This window comes from Nipponia nippon, unplaced genomic scaffold (genome assembly GCF_047370975.1).
Source record: "Nipponia nippon isolate SJK-2023a ecotype South Korea unplaced genomic scaffold, ASM4737097v1 scaffold_4, whole genome shotgun sequence".
In the NCBI taxonomy this organism is placed as follows: domain Eukaryota; kingdom Metazoa; phylum Chordata; class Aves; order Pelecaniformes; family Threskiornithidae; genus Nipponia; species Nipponia nippon.
Window position 1 is genome coordinate 30,527,094 of NW_028262358.1, and position 25,214 is coordinate 30,552,307.

Here is a 25,214-nt window from a genome sequence, read left to right on the forward strand (position 1 = left end):
AAGTAGCAAAGAAGCAAAAAACCCTATTTCCAATTGAGTTTTTCTTCCTTTACCACTTTGCCCATTTCTTTTACCAGTCAACGTATGAAACCTTATGACTGGTTACCAGTTAACAACATTTACTTACATTGCTGAATACAGCTAACAAGCAGACCTGCGTAATAGCACTTCCCTGTTAATAATAGTTCTAACTTTCTGTGTAGACACTTGTAAAAACTACATAAGCATTAGTCAGAGAGAATTAAAGTCAGAGAGTGGTTGAGGTTGAAAGGGACCTCTCCTGCTCAAGCAAAATGTTGGAGGCATCTTTAAGAAATTACTTGAGAATGCTATACTACCATTTTAACACACTGCGTGGATAATGCTTATCAGGACACTTATTTAGAGAGTCTTATTTTTGAAACATAAATTGGTCATGTAATTCTGTAATTCTTTTTTGCTGTTTAATTATCAAAAATATCTTAGGACCCCACTGCCAATCCAAAGAGCTTATTTAATATGCTTCCTTTAGAAACCAAACCAACTTAAATACACTACAGATCTTTGGCCAAAAGACAAATCTTTTCTCCTACAGGGGGATGCACATGCATATAACTTTTCTAGATCACAGCCAAACATTGTTATGTCACTGTAGAAAAAAAAAATGCAGAAGTACACAGAACTGAACAGCTGAAATATATTGCTATTGAATTAACTTATTTTCTTGACAGATAGGAGCCTACTGCTATGTGGAGTGTTCAGCTTTAACACAGAAAGGACTGAAGACCGTTTTTGATGAAGCTATTATAGCCATTCTAACTCCAAAGAAACACACAGTGAAGAAGAGAATAGGCTCAAGATGCATAAACTGCTGTTTGATCACGTGAGATACATTTGACAATGGCCAGGCTTACTGTGAAATTCTACTGAATTTAAATACAATGCATTAAGTACACAGCGAACTTGTTACGTGTTTGAAAGCTAAAACTACGATTCTGCCTTCTACAACCGGTGAAATCCAGAGGAATAAAATCAAACTCAATGAACTTGTAATAAGAAGCCACCACATCTGTTACAAATATTTTATTCAGACTGGAAGGTACAATCTCTCAGGGTTACATAGTCTAGAGGAAGCAAAAACTGCACCATGCTGAAATGGCGTCTGTGTGATTTTATTGAGTGGAGATGCTTGGCCTGAAATACTCTAAATTAATTTGGATAGTCTTCTGCTTTGGCTATACATCTCTCTCTCTCTCTCTCTTAAAAAAAACCCCAACTTTTGCACAGTCTGTACGGAATCTGCACAAAGAAATACCTTGTCTCTCTTTGCTCCAGTTATCTGCTTTTGTATGTAAGCTGCTTCCGGTTCCAGTGTATCCACAGAGGTGCAATAACCAGCCCAGCCCCATAGCCAAAGGTAGCGCCGAGGGAACAGGAAATGGGCCATACCTGGGGGGAGAACACAAGGTAAAAGCAGACAATGAGGAAAACAACGTTTGTGGTTTTTTGTACTTCCTGAGCACAAATTCTCAGTGTAGTCTAGGTACTGAAAGACAGTGTGGTCTTATTCTACTTTAAAGCTTGATGTGCTTTCCTAAAAATGCCAAAAGTGTAACAATCATCTTCATGAACACTAAATGCTTTTGTACAGTTTTTAATTAATATGCATTAAAATGTAACCAGGCTTCTGGCTATTGCAGACTTCGGTTCAATATTCCCAAAACTATGTGAAAAAAACTTACAGGTATTTACATCCCCTGAAGTGTTCAGCTAACCTAACTTCATGTTCTGCTGCGCACATTCGGAAACCTACAGATTTCTTGATGATTTCTCCTTCCAATCTCTCATGGCGCTCTAAAACTTTTAGAGGTGTGTATAAATGAACTAATATTCAAATAAGGCCAGAGACTGAGATGGATAGAGGGTTTTTCTTTTTTTCTTTTTTTTTTTTTTTTTTTGTCTTGAAAAGTAGGCAAAGGGATGAATTTCCCTCTGGGCAGCCGTAGGAAGGGAACATAAATTTGGAAACTGACTGAACATCTTGCACCCAGTTCAGCAAACATGTAGTAAACCAGTTATGTTAAAGATAGCTTTAATTATAAGCTCTATTTCCTAGTAAAATAACAGGGAACTGACTCAATACAGCTGACTCACTTTCACAAACCATCTAGTACTGAGGCAAAGAAGTAATGGGATTCTCCCCCTGCCCCCCCCCCCCCCTTTTTTTTTAAATTGATATTGATTTGCAGGGAAGAGTGGCCAAAACAAAACTTAACCAGTCTGTCCTCAGGTGAAGCTTGTATTACCAGTCAACTACATATTGCATTTGATGAAAGTCTCAACTAAGTTGGTGATTAAAAATATTTATTGTAGAATAAACCAAATTCCCATCCCTCTTCAAAATTCTCCTTTGCATATTTTTTTTGCAAGGACAATTTCGCACTTCCTGCTGTACAGTGCTTGTTCCTGAAGCAAGTACAGACTGCACTCTCCTATTTTTTTAATTCTTAAATTAAGGGGGATATTTCCACCTTCTACAGTACTTGAGACTGGGAAATGCACTAGACATTAAAGAAAATATCCACATCTCGGTGTCCAGCCTTCTTTTCTACTTCATTATGACTTGCAATTCATGAATATAAAATGAACTTACTCTTAATGGTACTGGTTCCTCCTTTCATTCATTTTCCTAGCTCTGATTCTTCTCTTTACTTCATTATCACTTGGAAAAAGATATTTATTCACATCCTTTGATCATGGGAATTTTAACTAGGAATAAGAGTAACGTATTTTGTTCTCTGCTGTTTCATCTTCACAGTCTCCTCAGCTGTTTCATCTTCACATTCCTTAGCATTTGCAGTTTTATATATTATTTGGAGGTCTTAAGGAGTGTAGCAAAGATGACTATAAACAAGGTGCCTTAGGTACTCTTTACTGACCTTGTTTCATTCTTCCATTTCCGGACATTCTGCCTCTGCTACTTGTTTTTGTTGCTGAATATTTTGGCTGTTGCCTCTCAAACCAAAGACTTGCTTGTTTTCATTCATTTAACAGTGGTATTGTAGATCTTCTATAAAAAGCCTTGAGATGCTTTGGCATGGTAAGATATTATGTATATTTAAAACTCACATGAGTTTGTGGCCTTGGCTAAACTTACGCTTCAGGTGGATCTTTTCAACTTTTAAATAAAATGTAATTAAGTTATTTCTAGCATTTCGCATATTCCACATGTCTAAAGGACAAAATAATAAAAAAGTCCCTGCAACCCCAGCTGCTCACTCAGTAACATTCAGTTGGAACAGGAGTTGTACTTTCTTATCCACTGATGAAGTCAAATACCACTCTAATATCCACAAAACTATGGACAGAGGCTTCATCACTCAGCAGTCTTTTTGCATCAAATTCTCTGAGCAGTCAATGATCCTTCATTAAATATTACCTACATTAGGTGAATCTGTAGTTGCCTATTTGCTTTTCAGAAGTATAGGTGGATGTTGGACCCTGAATTTTTCATATTCCCTTAACTAGAGTCAATATCCCTGATGACCTATTGATGCTGTATCTTTTGGTATTTTGTGTATAGTTGGTATGATTAAAAGGATCTCTGATGATTGTTGTGGCTTCTTTTACCTGACTAAACTGCAACTTGGAACATGGTTTTTCAATAGTTATGCAACTTTTAATATTAATTATGCCTCTGTCTGTCTTTCAAAACATTAAATTTTTGCTTTGGTTTTTAAAAATCAGTGTTACCTTACAGAAGTTTCAGGCTATCTCACTTAACACATGAAGTCTCTGACCTCTGAAATCCAACCCTCACCAATGGCAGCTGACAAAGATAGGGGGGCAAAGGAAAGAAACCATAAAACACTCCATCTCACTGTCTGTGAATGAGACAGAAAAGAAACACCGCCTCATCCCTTCCAGTGGCATAGAACAGAAGGTTACTAGGCCAGGTACTCATGCTTATTACGCTGGTCAGATGGCTCAAAGTAGTTCTGAAGGCAGTCTGACTGGCCTTTTGAAAACTCTCTAAGCACAGGAGTTAAAAGCCTGGACTTAAGAGCATTGCTGTCCTTATGCTATTTTCTCTAACCCTCAAGGCAGGGCAAAAAAACCCTAACAAACAGGTAATGATACTAGTTCTGCACCCTTTATTCTTGAGTGCTGGCCTTTAGGCTACACAGAGCCAGATGCACCCATGGGTCTATCTAAAGCAGCAAGTTATCAAAGACAGATTAAGATGTGGCTCTTAAGCACATCAAGCTGCACTAAAATAACAGCCCTTGCATATGCTTCTTGTCCATCTATGAAAGTGGGTTGCTTTATTTTGCATTAGCTGCTGGCCTCGTTTTTCTAAGACCCAATCAGTTTCTGCTGAACCTTTTAAAATGAATTTGACTCGCTTGCTTGGTCTGCTTTTGCCCTGTCTTTCATATTATCTCTTAAACTTGGTTTAGCGTCCCATATGGTATGAACTGCCTTTAAGTGATAAAAATCTAAGCAGCTAATATCCGTCTGCCTGTTCTAAGAGATTCCATTCCGCTTGTTTAAAGCATGCAACTTGTAATAGGGTGTATTACACCTCTCATCCCCTGAGAACTATTCAGCTCAGTTTCTCCTACTTTATGCTCCCTTCCGCCGCGAGGAAGCTGATGTATCCTACCCCAGTACTGATGTCATGTCTAGGCCGGGTCAGCAACAGGGGAATAAGATGTTAGGCAACATCACCTAACTGCACTTTTTTTTGAGGGGGAAGAAGGTTGATCTGGAGAGAAAAGTGTGGGGAGCGCAGGAGGCAGGACAGAACATTCTTCAGGAAACTGTCACGAAACGCCTTGTCTGTCCCAGCAGCTGGGAAGCATCAGCTACTATCCTCACAGCCTAATACAAGAAGAGTCAGTTTACATCTCAAATGCATGTGGGAAAAGTGCAGTTTTAACAACCTGTATATGATTACTAGGAATCTGAACAGCAGCTTGGCAAAAACAAATCTCCGCCTACATGCTTAACAAGGACAAAAATTGCATTTTAAGGGACAGAGCATGAGCCAGTGGTTAATGCAAAACGATCCTGACTTCTGCTATTTGTTTAAATTTTATTTTTGCCTTTTCTTTTCGTCTGGCAGCAGTGATAGGACTTAACAGAGATTTCTTTAGGCTAGCTAAATAGACACGGCAGAACTGCAAGGTTTCTAGTATACATTAGAACTCATTTTAAGAATAAGGACTCACAATAGGAATTGCCAACCTCTCAGGACACAAATGAGCTAGTTTTCTCAGTGCTCTTTAGAACACCTATGAACTGATGCGAGAACGCTTAGCATATTGCATGGAAAGCAGAGCATGTTGCAGGATCCCAGCAGGATATCTAGCTCTGCTGTACTATGCATGTAGATAGTTAAACCAGAATTCTGACTGCATGACAGATTTGTCATCTAAGTCTGTAACTTGCATCCCATGCAATGGGAATTACATAGATGTTGATAAGGACATAAAGGCCAGATTCTTATAGGCCAGAACAGCAACACCCTAATAAAGTTCTCAAAGATATTATAAAGTAAGCAGCTGACTGCTGGAACTTCAGTTATACAAATGCAAATACAGTGGGGCAATCTACTGTAATTTCTTTTTTAAGTAAACTGGTCCCATTCTTTAGAGAAGTGCTTTTCTCATATTCCTAAACTTGATTTTTTTGTATGCTTACTATTTCAAATGATCCATTTCTGACTGTCAATTAGAAAGCTATGTAATAATTTTTGTTTCATTTTAAAACTGAATAAATGAGCACAATTACTTTCTCTCCCTGTTTCTAACATGCCTTAAATTCCTGATTGTTTAGTCTGTACTGTCGTAAAAATTTCAGTACATGCCTTTAATCTATTTTGCTTGCATGCATATGTTAACTAAAAGTGTCTTACCACATTGTACAGAATGCGTGTGTTGACAGGCACATACCGAGGAGAAGAAAAGCGTGAGGCTTTTTTCAGGCTGGCATTTGTAACTAGTAGTTGGTTTTGTGGATTTGTGTTCTAAAGTTATAGCAAGCATAACTGCCTTTGATCTCACCATTGAGGTTTACATTAAGAAAACATATTAAATAAACAATGATAACAACACTAAAGTGGAACAAGCTTCTACCTCTGTTTAAAAAACCTCCAACACTGGATATTATCCCTTCTACTCACGTAAAGCAACTTCTTTTACAACAAAACTTTCACAGTAGGTAGTATGGACAAAAGCAAATACGAGAAAGAAACTTTGAGCTGTGTTAAGAATAAAGTAGTGTGAAAGTTTATAGTCCTGTTTCAGCTTACTCGAGTAACCACCAAGAACTGTACCCAAGATTCTCCAGATTATTTTTCAGGTTACAAATGTCTGAGAGGTATCTAGGCTAATATTTACGGTCATATTGGCTAAATTACATGGCAGTCAATCAATCCATTTGAGTTACATCAGCACTACCTATTGTTTGCTGTATCCAGTATAAAGTTGGAATGCCCACTGGGCGTCAGAGGGCTAGAGGAACTAGAGATGGATGTACAAGTCTTTAAACCTTTTGAACATCATCTAGAATAGCCTTATTTAAATGACCATAATTATGTGTTGCCAATTATTTTTAAAATCATTTAAGAATTAGATAGTGATCTCAAAACATTGGCAAAATTATTCTTACCAGTCCAACACTTGTAATAAACTGAAACATGTCTTGCAGAGTAAGTCTTGAAAAGCTTGGGGTGCTTTTTGTGTGGTTTTTTGTTTTTTGGGTTTTTTTTTAATACAGAAATGTAACTACTGTAGGGACTAACTTGCATTCCTGTAAGGCAACTATCTTTACCTTTGTCTGAGACAAGCTTAATTCTGCAGACCTATAGCCAGGAACAACCATAGAGTAGGCCTCCCTGACCAACTGTTTTGCATAGTTACAAAATAACATTTTTCTGAAAACTAGCGGAGGGGCAATAGGCATGGCCAAATTATGTTAAAAAGTTACTTTAAGAACAACAACAGAAAAATGAAAAACAATGAATCATCAGGATACCAACTGCCTTTCAGCAATATATTTTATACTTCTAACAGAAATGCTTTACATATTTTTCATTTCCATTCTGAAACATTATTCAGATAATTAATGTCATTTTATTTCCAAAACCATATTCTGTTCCTATTAAGTAACATTTACTTAGCATAAAAGTTGTTGTATGCTAAAAAAATGCATTTTACATTATTATCTTTAAGTGTAGACAGGCCCACTAATCTGAATATCCCCTGTATGCAATATTTTTCAAACATAAACATGGAAAATAAAGTGAAGATTTTCTGAGACATCTGTATTTATCTCGGTTTTGTTGCATGTCACAAGAGGTATCCGTAAAGAGCTTCTAGTAAAAGATATACAAGATATAATGACATCTGATTTTCTGGTCAGGTAAGATACAGGTAATGGTACTACAAACTTCTCAGCTTCCACTAATATATCTCAACCATGATGTAAAGGGATGACTACCATATGATTTTTCAGTTCTTCTATTAAGATTGCAGGAAAAGATGCTAGTCCCAATACAGACTGGGAAACAGTTTAGCAAAAAAATGAACCTAATGTTGCCCTCAATTGCTTTTTCTTTTAAGGCCACAAAGCAGCAACAAAGTGACATCAGAAGAAGTGCCACATGTATTCAGTGTGGCAATTCAGACAACAGGTGCCTTACAGAAAAGTGCAGGCAGCTTTATTCAATACCCTACTGGAATTCCAGCATCCTCAGCACTCACTCTTTCTTTCCTTCAACCTCTTTTTTTTGCTTTAGGTGAGGGACTATGGGCCATTTTCGTTTGAAGCCATTTCTATGAACAAAACTGACTTCACAGAAGTGGCTTAGATACTCCACACTCTGAACTGGACTACAGTCTATTTAAAAGTAGACTGTAGACACTCTGAAATTGTCCACGGTTTAAAGTGTAGACACTAGTTTTGATAGAGTGCTAAATGCTGATCCAAGTGGCAAAATACACCAATTCAAGACACAATACTTAACTTTTTGTGTAAACCTCAGGTTATATTAGGTTGTTCTAACAGAGCTAAATCAATAGCAATAGCATTTTTCATTCCAAACTCATAGTGCATTTCTGTACCTGTCGGATGTCAGATGTTTTTGCCAACTTTTGACATTTCAGGGCTACAAACAGAGCACAAGGGCAGCAGCAGCAACCTTTTGGTTTGCTTTATCACGTGGTATTTCTCAACTATTGTTGACCCATCCAATTCTTGCAGTACCAATTGCGCCTTGTCTACAACACTCCTTAAATAATGAATTGTCTGAAGATAAAGGTACAAATGCAGCTGTGTTTCCATAACACATTGTTACACCACAAACACTAACCATAAGCAATAGAAACATCAGGACCAGATTTTGCAACAAGCAGGCTTAAAGGCCTTAACACTGCTCTCTAAAATGATAATACCACTTCAGTCTTGCCCATATAATAACATTTAAACCACATTTTCTATTCTAGAGCAGAACCACTTCCACTACAGATTTAAAAAAAAATAAAATTGTTTACAACAAAAAGTCTAAAATACGAAAAGGAAAACAATCGCTAATGAAACCTGTTCTTATCTCAAAAGCTGGTCTTGCGTCCAAAGACTAAGCTAGTCCATTTGAGTCCCTTTTTGGATCCTAGCAGGGTAAATCCAAAATCGTAATCCTCAAGCTCTCTGCTTTTAGGCTAATAGGAGAAACAGCTGATGTCAAAAGCATGACAGCTTAATACTTTATTCATGCAGAGGCCTAAAAGTAATTTGTTTTTGACCAGGCTCTGATTACTTTTAAGCCTACATTAAGATCTACATGATTTTTTTTCAGACCTTGCTTGGGACTTAATCTGTAGGTGTTCCCGTAAGCATACCAGCTGGATTAGGTTCTATACAAAACACTGACAGCCCATGTCTTTTGGTGTTTTTTTGTTTGTTTGTTTTGTTTTTTAATAAAGAACCTCTTCCTGCAACTGCATTACGTACAGGTGTTTTTATGTTCAATAAGTCAGTGGTTAGATCAGTCACTCAGGAGATAGGCAATCTGCACTGAAGATTTTCTTCCCAAAGTAAGCAGATCTGCAACAACAGCAGAATCCTTTATGAGGGCCATTCTTCTTTCCCCTGCCTTAGGCTGAAGACAACACAGGAAGCACCTCTCCTCTTTCATTGCTACAGTGAAAGAACCTACTATGATTTTTTGCAATCACCTGACATCAGGTAGCGAAACGGAATACTGTTGCAAAAAGGGTTTTTGTTGCTAGTGCCCAGTGAACTTCTGAAGAACAACAGAAATGTCTCTTGGTTCTGAAGATTTCTGAGACAGCAATGCAGAGCTACTACGTGCAACTCAATACCTGTGTTGTTGAATCCATACTACTCAGCGGGGATAGAAAGACAGAAGACTCACGTCAACTGTGGCATGAAGTTCAGTGTTTCCAGAGAACCCGATTCATATATACCTCAGCTTGGCTGAACTGGGAAGCAGTGTTTCCTGGGCAATTATTGAAAATGCCTGGCCAGGACACTCCACACCCCACCCCCACCCCTTCTTCTGTGCCTTGGGTACCATATTTAAGAGATCACCTTCACAAAAATATTAAATTATCAATAGGTGATGGAAAACTTCTGAGGGTTGTGAGCAGGATCTCTAACAAGCTACTTCAAAGAGGTTCATTTCTATCTTGAAGATTTGTTACCATTTTGGTGCTTCACTGCATTGCTTTGCTGAGATAGTTTGACTTTAAAAACTACATTGCATTTTAACAAGAACTTCTTTCATTTCCCCTTATATAGCAGACTTAAAAAATCAGCACTTAAAACTGCCATTTTCAAAGACCATTGAAGTGGCAGCCCGCAGGACTGATAAGCAAACTTCTCTACAGCTGCTCTTGAATTGCTCACATGATGATGAAAGTAATGATCAAGCAGTTCAGACCCAAAATGGAAAGCAAGATTTCTTCCCCCACCCCACTATTTTAAACCCTACAAGGTAAAAGGTGGAGAAGTGGGGATGGGGAAAAATGAGGGGAAACTTAAGGGAAAGAACACAGCAGCAAATGCTCTGGATCCAGGCACAGGAAAACTGCTTTGATGCAGGAACTGATAGTCAGAAACTCTCCCCTGCCAACTTTGGTATCAGGAGTATGTCAGAAATGAGGGTGGAGATGGTGAAGGAAAAGGGAAATGCAGACATACGGTTTCTGCTGCTGCCTGAATTCTCTGGGGAGCGTTCATGCCCAGAAACAGCTAGTGACAAGTTATGGTATCTGAAGTTTCTGCAGATGCTTTGCTGTTCTAAGGAGTCAGATAATATCTTTTTAGATGTCCAAGTATAGCTTATAGAGCTTAACCTTTGTCAGTCATGTTTGGCTTCTATTGACTTGGAAGAGTTTTCAAACAGAAAAAGCTGCCAGACCATTACCAAACTTGTGTCTCCTACTATAGGAAGATGGGGGAATGGGCAAATAAAGTAAAAAAAATTAACTGTACTTAAAGTATCTGTCTTAATCTATTAGTGTCTTTGTTTTGTTAATCAGAGCCTACTGGCTTAATTATTAAGTTTTCCTTATATCATTAGTGCATAAAAGGTGAAATTTTTATACACAGCATGTTCGCAAAGTCTGAGATTTTGGGAATAAAATAACAGCTGCCAGATGTAACATGCCATTTTAAAGTCCTAGCTGAGCAATAAAAAAAAGTGCTTGCCTCTCATTGGAACAAAAAAGTGAATAAGACTTCACAAGAAGATATGAGATTTCATTTCAATGAATCCCTTGATTTTTGGGTTACATTCATGTCCATCAGCAATTAACTAGTGCCAACACATACCTATGTCAGATTGATGGTGAAACGTCTTGCAAGAGTAAAACCAAGTGTTTTTACGGAAGAAAAGCAGATTTTTTTTTTTTTTTTTTTACTTACAGTAGTAACCTACTCTATTATTTTTTAAATAGAAATTTTAATACCTCATTGCACTGTTGTAAAGAAAGGCTGGTGGCATAAAAGAAGGCTGTTAGCTACTTATGGAAGACAAATTTCCATTGCAGCTGTAAGTCACAATGTCTCTACAATATCAGAGAGAAAAGTGTGTTGCCTGTTGTACCAATTTCTGAAAGAAATCTTTGAAACCATCTGCTTAAGAACAGGCCTGGTAGATACTATTCAGCTGAGAGTGTATGAGTTTAGTAACCCGAGGAAAGAAAATAGGCACTCAGGACATTTACGAAAAAGTGTTACTAGTGTCATCATTTTATGGCAATTGCAGACTTCGGTTATGTTTAATGGAATCATTTCTCCATGCCAAAAAAAATATTAAGAAAATAGCACAGACATTTGAATTTATAAAGACAGAGTCTGCAATGCCAGCTTCAGATTTTGTATTGTGCAACTACAAAGCTAATGCTTGCCTTCCTTTGAAAATAGAAGGTAAGTTTTTAGTACAGTGCTTTGGCCACACCATTTCCACAAATCAATCCAAATCCATTTAAAATGCATTCTGTTAAGTGCTTTTATGGAAGATAGAAGGGAACTAAAACACTAGGAAAGCATCTTTCCTTCCCTACCCATAAACAATAAAAGCTACCAGACTGAAGGCAGACAAACTTGGAGCCATCTTCATCATTTCATATTTCTCCTCCTGCTTGTCCAGCTTCTTCTTATCAAAATACTTACAGCTCTATTTCATGATAAAATTTGCATGCAACAGACACTCATACATCTATAAGAAAGAACCTATTAAAAATGGAGGTAAAAATTTTGCATTTTAGACCCTTACACTTAAGGACAGATGCTTCCAATGACTTTTTAAATGTTTGGCATAACCCTGTAGGAACAGCTTATGAATAAGTCCAATATACCTGTACAGTTCCAAAGCAATTTTGGGTAGTGTGCATATCCAGAAAACTAATATTTTTATATTTATGATAAAGGTGTACATACTAACCTGCCAAGGCCGATCCCAATCAAGAGGAATAGGAAATGCTCCAAACCAAGCTCCAAGTATACTGCACATGGTAGTAATCTGTAGACTGCTTTCCCAGATGCACATAGCTCTGTAAAAACAGTGTGTTACAAGACTTCAAGAGCAGCAGAAGCTACAATGTCAGAATGTTAGATCTGATTTCTCCCAAGATTTCTGAGACTACAAACAGATATAAAAATCCACATATTTGATAAATAGCATACAGGTTTCTCCTAAAAGATACAAACTATATGTAAAATGTAAGTTGCATATTTTAGCTATAATCACAATCTTTCTATACCACACATTCAAGAGCTTTTTTCCCCTTGAGATGTTTACTGCAAAAACTAATTTATATTACCTGGAAATACTCCTATTGAGCTTGAAACACTGCTTGACTGAACAAATGAAAATATCACAACGACACTGCATTGCAGGGGGAAGCAGACATGAAAGGGTGGCACGGGATTGTATAGAAAAGCACAAGCACAGTCATAAAGTACTCTATGGTGCAGACATGTTGTTATTATTTGATGACTATGACAATTTGAAATTTAAAATAGAAGTCTACTATGTGAATATTCCAAAGCAAATTTCCATCAGCTGAAAAGAAACATCGCAAATAAAAGTAACCTGCACGTTGCAGCCCTTCAGCAACATTGCGTCGAAGTTCAAGTACAGGGGCTGCAGGATAAATTAATTGCATGCTGAAGAACTCTTGCATTGCCAATCATGGGACCCGTCATATCATAAGAGATGTTAATGACTTCAGTTCTCAGTTTATAGCCTTCTACCACTACTGACTTCAAAGTTTTGGAAAAGTTGGGTTTCTGTTTAATAGATAAGCACTTATTGTCCATCACCAGTCTACCAAGTGATTGCTTTGCTTTTCTCGAGCCATGAACATTTGAGTGCTTGGTACCAATTAAGAAACAAGAACAGCAGAAGTTGAGAACACAGTAGGGCACAGCTCTGAGGCAGAACTGGGCTGAAATCCCTGCTCCAAATCAGTAAGGTAAGGGATCTGAATCTGAAGTTTGCTACCTCTCAGATTATAAACACAAACCTAGCTTTAGCTAATAGAAGAAAAAAGATGTGCATGTTTATGGCCAGAAGACTAGATGGATAGTAAACTCTGAACTCCACATGTGCTGTTTAGGTTGCATGATGTGAAAGCTTTAACCCTACACCTTGTTTTGAAGAGTCTAAAATTTCTGACTTTACTTCTGAGTACACCTAACTCACTGCTGCATTCGCTATTGACCAAATGGCTCACAAGTGTAAAGCAAACGTTTTTCATTGTTTGCAAAATAAAGGGCATACAGACTATAATATTTACTGTGCAGCGTTGACATTTTGAGCAAACTGTTTCTTCTACAATAACCCCACCCCTTTAATTTACAACACTGCATTTCAATTCACAATCCTACCCGCTTGAGATTTTTTTTTTAAAGGGAAAGATCCTGATTTAACTATAAAACTGTTTAGGAGTCTGCACATAGAAAATTCTTGTAAATTATTTTCAGAAACTGAATAACTGAGCGGAGAGCTGTTAGGCAGCATGGGGAAGAGAACATTCACTACAGCCTTAAAGCAGTGAAAGAGCCAGCAGAATATATACCGAGGACTGACTGAGGTACATTTATACCCCACAAGACATGTGAACTGGTAAATCTGCACACATGCTGCTGCACCATATGGAGATGTCAGACTGAGTCCAAAAGCAAAACAACAGAATTAGCAAGGCACAGTGCCCAAATGAAGAATAGCCATTGGTAGCTTGGCAACCGTTGGAGCTGCTAATTCAACCACTCTGCAGCATGGACACTGGCTGCTCAAACACAGCCTGACTTATGCTCCAACATTATCCTGAAGGAAAGATGCTTTGATTATTCTCTTTTCTTCGTCAAATGTCGCCTATCGGGATTTTTGCAGGTATTCTTTAACCCATTAACCCATCACATAAACCCCTCATTTGCACGAGGCTAACAATTGCAGCAACATTTATAAACTTTGAGTTTTACAGGTTTCTTTATTTTTTAACTATGAATAAACTACAACTAAGATCACTCTGCAGGCAAAACTAGCAATATTTAAGATAATAAATTATCACTAGTGGCACAAAGGCCTTTTAAAACCTGAAGTAATTATTTAACCCCTTTAAATAATACATTAAGTGCTATTTTAAATAAGGTTTGAATTAAGAGGTTAGCTAAGATAAAAGAATTTATTAAGACAGGTCCTGGATAGACAAGATCTGGAATTTTGGGCTGTGGCAGGACTGAAATACTGAGCGGCACTGAGTATTTGATGATGCCTACCTTTACAAAGGACATTTCCAAGTCCGTAAGAGTATGCAGTTCACAAACAAGTGATAAAATAGGTGAAATGAAAACTGGAAGGAGCCCTAAAGTTAGGGCTTTACACTATTTTTTGGCAAGCTCCAAATAAAATCTATTTCCTACCCAAGTGACATCTTATAATTGCTATTATACCAGAAATTTCAACACAATTACTCAGACTAGTGATTTGAAATAAACAGTCTCCAAAAGGAGCAATAAAAATCAGCAATTGAAAGCTGATTTCTTAAAGGCTTTTATGCAGGCGGCTGTTTCAGCCAACAACTACTGAAAAGCCGTTTAAAGAATAGTCACCTGCTTCCATTAGTGCTGATAACCCTTTCTGTAGCTGTTATTTCCCTCTATCTGCTTACAGCAGCACATGATAGCATGTGATCAGTGTTATGACATTGGTCACAACACTAGACATCAGAATACAGAGTCCAGAGATAGCTGGCATGGGCTGACCCCTTCCCAAACATGGAATTAGTGAAAACAGCCTACTTAGAATTGAAATTTTTACGATGGAGAATACACAAACTTATTTTTCTCACACATTCTATATGTACATAGACTACAAATACGCATGTAAGAACATTTCTTAAAGTAATTAAAAAAAAAAGGTCTATTTAGTCCATCAAATCGACATTTCCAATTCAAAAGTGTACTCAGTTTGAAAACATGGAGCACATGCAATTTTCTGTCTGAGCTACAACTGTGTTTCATGCAATTGTTTCATGTATATAAAAAACCCACAAAAAAACCAACCAAACAACACCTCCCCTCCACCCCAACAACAACCCAAACTTTATAATACAAACAATAAATCTGCAGTGTCACAGATTACATGTTCTCATGAGACGGCACATATAATCCACTTCCTAGAGGCATGGGCACTTAAAAGACTGATCTTGTAGTAACCTTATTAGAAGTGATTTTACTAGCAGTGACTGCACTTCCAAGTGCTAAAAGTAGAAACAGAGAAAGCTAAGCATCTCTGCAGAAAAAATAAGCACTTTGCAAGATTATCCCCAAAATATTTAAGTTGGACTGACTCAGTTGTACCATAGCTATTATGCAGTAGATTACATACAAGTTACTTGAATGTAACTTTACGAATAGTCCTATGACAAGGCATTACGTGCATCAGTATCTTCACACTACACCACTTAAAACATAGCAGAAAGCTATCCAGAGCAATAACTAGGTAATTAATATCCGTTACTTATTTACACTTGATCTATCAAGATAAACTTTCTTTTTCTAGATGTCTTTTTCTGTTTTTCTGCAAAGACAATAGCACAAGCACATTTTGATCTTAGAAATATTACACAGGCAAATAAGAGTAACAAAAATAAATACAAGTGGTTACTTAAGTCTAAATTGTATTCAGATATTTTTAAAACACATTCCTTTTTCATACTAAGCTATATGCTCAGACTTTCCAGCTTTCTGTTCCAGTGCAATTCAATTCGCTAAACTCTTCTTTCGAGGCAAACAGCTGTGTTGATATTACCTAACCATCCTTTTCCTCCATTCAACCAGTCCCACCTCATTCCACATGATTAAGTTAGAGACAACCTTTCAATACATCATGTCTACACTCAGCTCACGTCTAAATGCAAGATGTTCCAATTCATTCATGAGGTTAAATGAAAAAACATAGGATTATTTTTAAACGAGCAGCTTGCTACAATCCATAAAAAAATTTGTTACAATATTTCTTTGTAGTCTATTTTCCTTCAAAGGCTAGTCTAAATAAACATCATTATTAAATAGACTTTTTATTCAGGTAACATCACATGGCTCACTAGTAAGGAGTACGTACAAGCTGTCACAGCAAAAATGTCAAAACAAGACTACTTTGTTTCCTATGCAATAATTGTGCTGAAATAACATTAAGATCTAGACTAGGAAAGAAAGAAATTGACAGGCATTCAAAATCTAACCTGGCACAAAGACAGACTGTTGTCAAACATCTGTTACTTCAATTCAACTATTATTTCCAGTTGCAAAACCTCCAAAGATGACTAAGTGAATCAGCAATGATTTGTTTTGGCTAAACAACTCCATGCTTTTATGAAAGTCTATTCAACCTTCCCACTGAAAATAAAAAAAACAAGCAAAACTGACTTGAATAAGGATTCAGTAAGCTGACAACTGCAATAAACCAAAAGTCAATACCTGAAACAACTATAAAAAGTCTACTTTTGTCCCCCTCTACAGAAGTTTCAACCAAAAGTAACTCCACAGGTCAGCAGCATTATACAACTTTTCACTTTCTTTTGAGATGAGACTTCACCCTTATGAACTAGGAAAAGGGAACAAATGCTAACATCTTATTATTAAATCTCAAGCATGTGTGGGACTTCTTTATGTTTCAGCATCCCAGTCTTTCAAAAATCCTGTTATTTAGTCAGTGAAAAAAGGCAGACGAGATAGAATACTTCTGAAAAATATCTTTGATACATGCTAATGCCATGGCTGTCACTGAGATGAAAATGAGGTAAAAAGGCCTGTTTTACTTTAAACATACTCCTGAAAAAAATTAATGCTTTAAAACTCTGACACTGAAAACAGCTTTCTTCAAAATTTGAAAAAGAGCAAAAAAGATTACATGCTTATGACCACAGTAAATTATATGTCATTTTCATCATTATATTCAAGTTAAAAATACTGTTAAAATAGTGTTTGCTTTGGCTTGTTATTCCCACTTTAAAAGCTGTATTTACTATTGGATCTTGTGCAAGATTATCCCTGTACAGCTCAGTCTCAGGTCTCCTCTTTATTTGGCAACCATCATACTGGACTGCACAATGGCTTTACACCAGTTTGAAACTTTACTTCCTTCAAACACATATAAAGTGAGGTTTAGTGCCTGGACACCAAAAATAAGAAGCCAGTTTTCTGAATCAATGTCTTCAAAATAAATAATTATTTTCTTTGTCAGAAAAGATTTCATAAGCCTGTAATTACACATATGAAAAACACCCATAATTCAGGAAGTTTTCCTTTCTTCACAAAAAATTCCACGATATATTGTTTACATCAATTCTGTCCACTTTTATTCAGAGTAAAATCAGAAACTTTAGGATAGAACTTACCCATTTTTACTAAATACCCGTATCCATGCTTGTATGTTTGGTCCCAGTATACACAAGCATTGTAAAGTAGTAAAGGTAGACAGTAGAACTGCAAACAAAAATGTCTCAGTCACTGACCTACAAAGAAGGAATATAACAAAATTAAGTGAGGTAGTTACTAATTTTATAAGAGTTCCAAGATTTAGTAAAAAAAACCCCTCTAAGTCAACTTGTGAAAGCATGCATGCTTTCTTAAACCGCATATAAAAGAATGAAGTATTTTCTTCTCACTCTGTAGAATAGTAAAGAAAGAGGGAAAGAATTCCAGTATTTGTTTGTTATCTCAACAAAGACTGAAATGCAGTGATTATTTTAAATGTCTGATACCTGTAACATTTTAAAAAACACAGGTGTACCTCATATAGAACACTACTTCTGAATTGAAGTACACTTGGGTATTTACTTCATTATTCCATTTATTTTTCTAGTTTGATGTTGTGGAAGCAACCATGAAACCAAACTGCATGACGCCATTGTTAGTCAGTAACTTACTATCTCTCTCAGAAATCAGGCTGCTTCATGCCTCTTTTTTTTTTCCCCCCTTTTTAATCATTCCTAAAAATTAAAACACTAATATCAAAAGGATGAAAGATATGCTAGGTACATGTTTTAGAATCTTATGGAGAAAATGACTAAATGAAACTTGGAAAAAGTATTTGTACCCATATGTTTAACACTAATATTAAAGTAAAAGGACTTGTTTGTAACTGTTGTGAACAACACATCTCCAAATACACAGAAACTGTAAAAAACAGCTTCTAAAAAACCCAAAAACCCCCAAAACCCAAACCAGCCACCCTTCTTCCCCCAGCCAGGAGCTTATCCTTTAACTTCCAATGTACCAGGAAATATACAAGTACTTATACCAATATCTGCAAGGAGAACTGCCCCTTAAAATGTTTAGGGAAAGACAGGGTCTTCTGACTTACTCTATGAGAGGTGCTCCATAAAGAACAATAATCGCATGAAATAGTATGCAAGACATGAAAAAGTACATACAGCATTTTAGAAATCTGGATATCTAAAAAAAAGCAATAAAGTATCAGAATAATGTTTCAAAAGAAAAGAGAACATAAGTAACATACATAGTCTATACCTTATCAAAAGCATTGCACTCTACCTATTTCTTTAATTTCCGCTACAGCACAGTATGATGATAGCACGGCATATTTCAAAACAGTTTTCCCTATGTTTAATACTTTAAATAATTGATTAAAAATTATCACACTCCATCTAAATTTTTTTCATGCACCCTAGTATAATAAGGCAAACATACAAAAGATATAACTGGAAATGACAAGAGAACAGAGAAAATTTTATTGGATATTTTTACATTTCTGTTTTACATCTGAGCATTATATCCATTCATTAAAAGGCATCTTTCACAGAAAGTGAAAAAAATATTTAAAAGCAAGAAAATATGTAACATGGAAAAAAAAAAAAAAAGAGAGACATTCAGAATCAAATGTAATACTTAAAATTACATGAAATAAAAACCACTACATTTTGAACTTGGCATCTTAAATCCTAAACCCATTTCAGAAATGTCCATGACTTTCTATAAATCTGCAAAACATAATTTTCTATGAATTTAAACAACAGTTTCTGGGTACTCACTATATCATAAAGAAACATAGCCATTTGATAAACAGTTCTGGTTAGGTTTGTTCTGATCAGGTCACCGATGGAAACCCATAATTTCACTTGAACATTTTTTTTTAATGTTTATTCCTTATGCTAGGCTGGGATGAAATCTCAGCTAGAACACGAAGCCTGCTTCATTTTTAAATCACAGATGGGTAAAATACTTGTTTTCCATAATGACTTTGTGTATTTCACATCCCCCTCAAGTCAGCAAAACTAGACAGAAGCTTTGCATACAAAGATACCGCTTTCGAGGATGTTTGCTTAAACGTTTAAGAATCACCACATCAGAGCACTGAATCATGTCTGACTCAGCAAGTTGGGAGTGCAAGATTATCCACCTGACTTCAAAATGCTGGTGTATTCCCCCACTCCTGAACAAGTTGTGTGCTGCTCCAAAATCGCTCTGTTCAAACCTGTTCCATTGGGATTCATACCTTTAATGCTCACATTACAAACTGTAACTACTAAAATTTCTCCCAAATTTAGATTCTTCTCTATGCAAATTTCACCATTCAAGGAAATGTAGCCATTTTAATACTTTTCCACGTCATTTTTTAAAATTTACTGACTTTGGTTAAATTGCAATGAGCTAGTCTCTCTTTTGTGTCTCAAATTCTAAAAACTGTTTATTTTCCTTTAAAGTTATTAGAAACTTATAACTACACATGAGAGAAGTGTTTCTTCGTAACGCTGAAGGTCAGACCTGGACTATGAAATGAGTTCTGCGCCCATTCAATTTTGCTGATTTTTGCCACCATGCAAATTGTTGGAAGATCAACGGCTGGGACTACAAACAGCAATATGTTGACAAGAAAGAGGAAAGGCACAGAATCGCTCACCTGAACAGGTTATTTACAGGTAGAGAAAGTTTAACGTCACAAAAATATTGGAGAAGTTTCAAAAGGTGCTACACTCAGTTCATTCATGAAAAACAAGAATTCACCACCAAAAATTGTCCTTTCTTTCTGATTATTTCAGTGAAAGAATTTGCTTCCGCTCCGTATTGTCTGGTAGCGATTTAAGAGTAACAATCTTACCTTGTGAGCAAACGAACTTCTCTTAGGAGACAGATTTGGTTTAAGGACTAAGTGCAAGATTATACTAAGGGTACTAACGCAAACAGAACAAATACACAGCCACGCGAGGTGTGTTCCCAAAACGCTGAATCCGTCCCAGAAGAAAGCCGGAACAACCGCTGTCAGAATAACTGAAAAAACACAGAGGAGGTTGGCAGCCAAGAGCCTCCTTACTTCTGCTTCTTTCATCGTGGTCCCTATCAACCGGCCACCTGCAAGACAGCACGTCGCACCCCGTTACTGACACACAGCAGCAGCAGCACAGGATTGGTTTTTTCCTAGTCGCAATACGCAAGGCAGAGCCCTGGGCTTAGTTTGGGGGTGACAGCGATGATTTTGGGGCAGAAGAACGTCGTTCGTTTAAAAATCAACCCCAAGCCCAGGGACGCAGCAGCAGCAGCAGCGCGCTAAAAGCTGGGCGAGCCGAGCGCTCGCACCGAGCCGGCAGCCTGCCCCCGCGCCGGCGACCCCTCACGCCACCGAGCGCCCTGCCTGACAGCGGGAACCGCCTCAGCCCCTTCCGCGCCCGGGCTTCCCCAGCCGCCCGGGCCGGGCTGCTCCTCACCGCTCCCTCTGCAGCCGGGAGACAGCGGCGGGGCGGCCGCCGGGCAGGCCTCGCCCGGCAGCAGCCGTCCTGGGCCGGGGGGGGGGGGGGGGAAGGAGGGGGTGAGGCGCCAGCCCGCCTCTTACCGCAGCGTCCCCGCCGCTGCCGCCGCGGTGCGCGCGCTGGGCCGCCCGCCAACGGAAACCGGCGGCGACCGCGCGTCAGTTCCGGGGTGGGCCCGGAAGTGGCTCGTTGTTGTTGTAGTGGTGGTGGTGGTGGTGGTGGGGGCCGCCATGGTGTGCGAGAAGTGTGAGTGAGGGCGGCCCGGGGGAGCCCTCCCCTCCCCTCCTCTCACCTCGGGGGTCCCGGGCGTCCCCTGACCTGAGCAGCAGCAGCAGCAGCAGCTGCGGGTCCCGGGCTGTATAGGGCGGGCTGTGGGTGGCGGTTCCGGGAACGTCCGTCTGTGAGCTGTCATTCTGCCGCAGGCAGCGCTTGTTGCGAGTATGAGGGCGGCGGCGTTTTAATTTTTTTTCCTTTGCCGTGTTTCCTTACGTAGGTGAGAAGAAACTCGGCACGGTTATCACTCCCGATACGTGGAAAGATGGTGCAAGAAACACTACAGGTAATCTTGGGGTGGTTTGACGCTTGTTTTTCAGGTATCTTAAAGCCGGTTGGGCAGCTGAGCTATCTTATGGTCTTAAGGCTAAAATTTGAAATATCGCGTTAATTTTTAACTCCTGTAGTTTCCCTCCCATGCTAATTTAATGCATTGGGAATTTATTGACCCTGAGCTCTTCAGTATTGAACTTGTCTGGGGTTTTTTTCCTCATTGTATGGAATGACAATACGCAAACAGAGCACAATACGAAGTACACCGTTGCCCTGTGCTTTACTGCTGTGCTATACGTTTTGTCTCTCTTTGTGACTTTATTTGCACATGTATAAAAGCTGTAAACTAAGCTTTTTAAAGCATGCTTGGAACTGGGAAATTTACTGGTTTATGGTTTCATTCTTTTTGTAGAAAGTGGTGGCCGCAAGTTAAATGAAAACAAGGCATTGACCTCAAAGAAGGCAAGGTTAGTATTTAATACTGATTTTGGCTAAAAAAGTCAGTTTGCTGTAACTGAGGGCTGTTTCCTGCATATCAAAAATTGTCCAAAATACACTTTAAAAAAAAATAATTGTGGGGATTATGACATTCGCTTAGTTGCTAAAAGTATATCTGTACGTATTTCATGGGTGCTTTCTGCTGAATCAAAGAGCCTGGGCAACTATTTTTCTGCAGTTCTCACCGAAATTGCTAGGGTTTGATGCTCTTGTTAGGAGAGGAGCCAGGAAGGCTTATTTTGCCGGTACAATCTGTTGAGCGTTTTCTTAATGTCTGGGAGATGTTCTGTTATGCAAGGGGGCAAGACACTGTTGTAAGGTGTTTAAGTTCAAAACGGTCTAGTATCTTAAGAAAAAGACGCGTTTTTAGTTCTTCTTGTGTTAAGTTTTTGTCCATAATACAAGAAATCTCTCTTAATGGGGAAAGTGGGATTTTTTCTGTAGACTTTGTTCAGCCTATTACAAATAACCCTTATATGTCCCTTTTCTAAATTATAGTTTTTGCTGGAGTTTCTGTCTGTGCCCTCTGGCTTAGAGTTTTTATGATGAGGCAGAGGAAATAGTTCATTTCAAGTTGTATAAATAAAATACTTTTCCTTTTTCTCAGGTTTGATCCATATGGAAAGAACAAATTTGCAATATGTCGGATTTGTAAGAGTTCTGTCCATCAGCCAGGGTCTCACTATTGTCAAGGATGTGCCTATAAAAAAGGTGAGTTTCACTGAGCACCAAATTACCGCAGTTTGGTTTGAAATTAGAGAGCAAGTGGAACTCTTGAGTTTGTTTCGCCTTACGAAGAGAAGGCTAAGATGAGATTTAATTGCTATCTTCAACTACTGATAGGAGGGCATAGAGGAGATGGAGTCAGACTCTTCTGAGGCACACAGGAATAGAATAAGAGACAACGTACATAGGCTAGAATGTGGAAAATTCTAATTACGTACAAGGAAAGCAATTTTCACTGTGAGGGTGGTCAAATATTGTAATAACAGGGACCCACGCAGGTTGTGAAATCACTGCAGGAGGTATTCAGAGCTTGACTTGAAAAGACCTGAGCCAGCCTCATCTGAGTTGGCCATGTTTTGAGTGGGATAGGGGCAGGACTAGAGACTGCTGGAGATCCTTTCCAACTTAAGTCATTCTATGATTCTGCTTCTTTTAGAATGTTTCTGGTACCTAAAGCAGTAGAATTGGAAGAATAACTGTAAGCTTAATCTTGGCAATTGCATAGAAAACTGTCATCTAGCAAGTTTGATATTTCTTAGTTTAAAAAAAAAATAGATTTTGTAAAACTCAATTGCTTGTTGCAGTCCCTTTTCTGCTCCCTTCTCTCTCCTCCCCTTTTTACTAAATAGTGGTCTCAAAAAACCAAAACCGCCTACAAAACAAACACACCCCCCCCCAAACCAAAAACCTAACACCCCAGACCTATCTACCCCCCAAAAAAAACCCACAAAACAACCAAAAATCCAGCTTCTGATCTTGGTAAAGCAATAGGCTAGCTTAATAAAAGCCGGGGAATAAAAGGCAAAGAGAAGCAAATAAAATAAGCTGTAAAAGCATTTAAGAAAGTGTCTCTGAAGGCAAATCATGCTCACGGTTGTCTTTGTGCCTGTGTGTATTCTTATGCATTCAGTGGCTTAACATAAGCGATTGAAAGGTTCATTTCTGTAAAAGGAGTCTCTGGTCCAGTTGTGAACACACTTGATGCATTATAAGTCAAGCTTGGCTTAAGGTGAAACTGAAAAATGATAAAGAAAATATAATTGTCATCCCTAGAAAGCAAGATATTGCACTGTGCAGTACATAATATATGAAATCTTTCCGTACTTATGAGTTACGTGTGAATGACTGTACTGAAATTCTGCTTATACCTGCAAGCTTTCTATCTGCTATGTTCATAAGTCATCTTCAGTATTGTTAAAAACTGTTCAAAAATTCCCAAGGGGGGAAAAAAAAAAAATCAATGTCAAGCAAATTTGATGGAGAGCCTTAAGGACATAAAACTTTTACTAGTCTTGTGATTTTGCGTAGGTAAGCAAAAGGGCTCAAACTTGTAATTCCTGGAGGGGAAAAAAAGCAACATGAACTCAGTTACATTACTAATACCGAGGAGTCCACACAGCATACAGACATGGGGTGAACCAATTGTTAGATATAGAGCTACAGCTAACCAGTAGTAAGTTTTGTTTATGAAATTACTTTAATTGTTCTATTAATGTGTACTGTGTCACTGAGTCAGTGGTTTAGCAGCCTGCTGTAGGAGGGTTGCCTTTTCTCGTTGCTAGATGCTCACCAGATGGCTGCCTGAATCCCATATGGTAGAATCTTGTTCTCTTTCTTAAACTTATGGCTGGTTTGGGTGGGCTTCAGGATTTCATCTTTGCCTGCTTGGGTATCCTACCAGGTTGAATCTGTTTTCTTCATAAAATTCAGAACTCTAAGTGCTTTAGGTTCTAGTTCTGACCATCAAAGACGTGGTTGTGGCATGTTTCCTGAAGCAAAAGCAGTCATATGGCTTAGACCTTCAACTGTTGCATATCTGTGAAATTGAGAGGCAATCTAAAGTTAATTACTCCTCAATTTAGACCTGAAGTGAATGCCCTGTGGGCTGGATTTTGCTCTCCAGTGTAAATCCTGTGGCGTGTTCCCTGCTGTTCTCTTTCCTAATGGACTTTTAGATACGTGTCCAGTCACATGATGTCAATATACGAAAACACGTGATTTGGAGAGAGTTAACAGGAATAGCTGCCACTTGACATTTTTTGTCTGCTGATGAATGGTCTTGTAAAATGAGATGTGACCCTACCAGACAAAAGATTTAGCACATTTCTGCTTTAGAAGAAGAGGGAGACATGGAGACAACCTGCCCCTCTGCCCCTGCCGAACTTGTGTACTTTTTGCTGTTCTGATCTTCTGACTTGCCACTCTTTGGTCAAAGTCCTCCGGGACATCAGTGGTCATCTTCAGCTCTCAAGTATTCTTGGTGTCCATTGTTTCTCACTTCTGCTACTCTATAAATAGCTTAATTCTATGAAATCGTATTCTTCTCAACTTTTTCAATTGTCTGAAGCTTCCCACCTCTTAATCTTCCATTTAGCAGTCAGTTTGTTGGTGACTATATTTTCTTAGCATAGCTACTTTCTGTCTGTCTCAGGCCTTGGTTTGGCTACAGGACTTAAAAAGTTTAATAATACACCATTTTTACCTGTTTGCCAGATGGGAGCCTTTCCTGGCTCTCTTCCAGTATTCCAGCAAATTACAGAGGCTTTGGGCAGTGTTGTGAATCGTAATGCTCTCGAAATAGAGCTTATTTTTTTAAGTGGCAGTATTACACATATGCTGCAAATACTAATTTGTATTAGAAGTCATTATTACTTCTGAATT

At 38.2% G+C, this 25,214-nt stretch overlaps 3 protein-coding genes across 14 annotated transcripts in view; 2 read left to right on the top strand and 1 right to left on the bottom strand.

Annotated features, from left to right (window-relative positions):
• RHOQ (ras homolog family member Q) overlaps positions 1 to 7,304 on the top strand; it is a 27,530-nt gene extending 20,226 nt beyond the window's left edge. Inside the window, exon 5 of the mRNA XM_087776074.1 lies at positions 711 to 7,304. Coding sequence (XP_087632200.1) covers positions 711 to 866 — 156 coding nt within the window. The 3' untranslated portion in view covers positions 867 to 7,304. The remainder of the gene's footprint in view (positions 1 to 710) is intronic.
• On the bottom strand, positions 1,048 to 20,925 carry PIGF (phosphatidylinositol glycan anchor biosynthesis class F). Of its 2 annotated transcripts, none has more exons than XM_087776072.1 (6): positions 20,867 to 20,925; positions 20,138 to 20,388; positions 18,383 to 18,474; positions 17,415 to 17,531; positions 11,954 to 12,062; positions 1,048 to 1,428 (listed from the first exon to the last, which is right to left on the bottom strand). In XM_087776072.1, exons 2-6 carry the CDS (start codon positions 20,363 to 20,365, stop codon positions 1,315 to 1,317), a joined length of 660 nt encoding a protein of 219 aa, XP_087632198.1. In that variant the 5' UTR covers positions 20,366 to 20,388; positions 20,867 to 20,925; the 3' UTR covers positions 1,048 to 1,314. The 2 variants fall into 2 exon arrangements, with proteins under 2 accessions (XP_087632198.1, XP_087632199.1); XM_087776073.1 differs by lacking the exon at positions 20,867 to 20,925 and adding an exon at positions 20,742 to 20,811.
• Positions 20,926 to 20,938: 13 nt separating this feature from the next.
• Positions 20,939 to 25,214, top strand: part of CRIPT (CXXC repeat containing interactor of PDZ3 domain) — a 57,739-nt gene continuing 53,463 nt past the window's right edge. For 4 of the 11 annotated variants that reach the window (XR_015708534.1, XR_015708535.1, XM_087776075.1 and 1 more), the window contains exons 1-4: positions 20,939 to 21,029; positions 21,277 to 21,342; positions 21,742 to 21,796; positions 22,435 to 22,538. Coding sequence is in view for 6 of the 11 variants with exons in the window: in XM_087776075.1 (XP_087632201.1) it covers positions 21,014 to 21,029; positions 21,277 to 21,342; positions 21,742 to 21,796; positions 22,435 to 22,538 (241 nt within the window). In the remaining 5 variants the exon portion in view is untranslated. The remainder of the gene's footprint in view (positions 21,030 to 21,276; positions 21,343 to 21,741; positions 21,797 to 22,434; positions 22,539 to 25,214) is intronic. The other 7 variants (XR_015708536.1, XR_015708537.1, XR_015708538.1 and 4 more) reach the window with 3 other exon arrangements.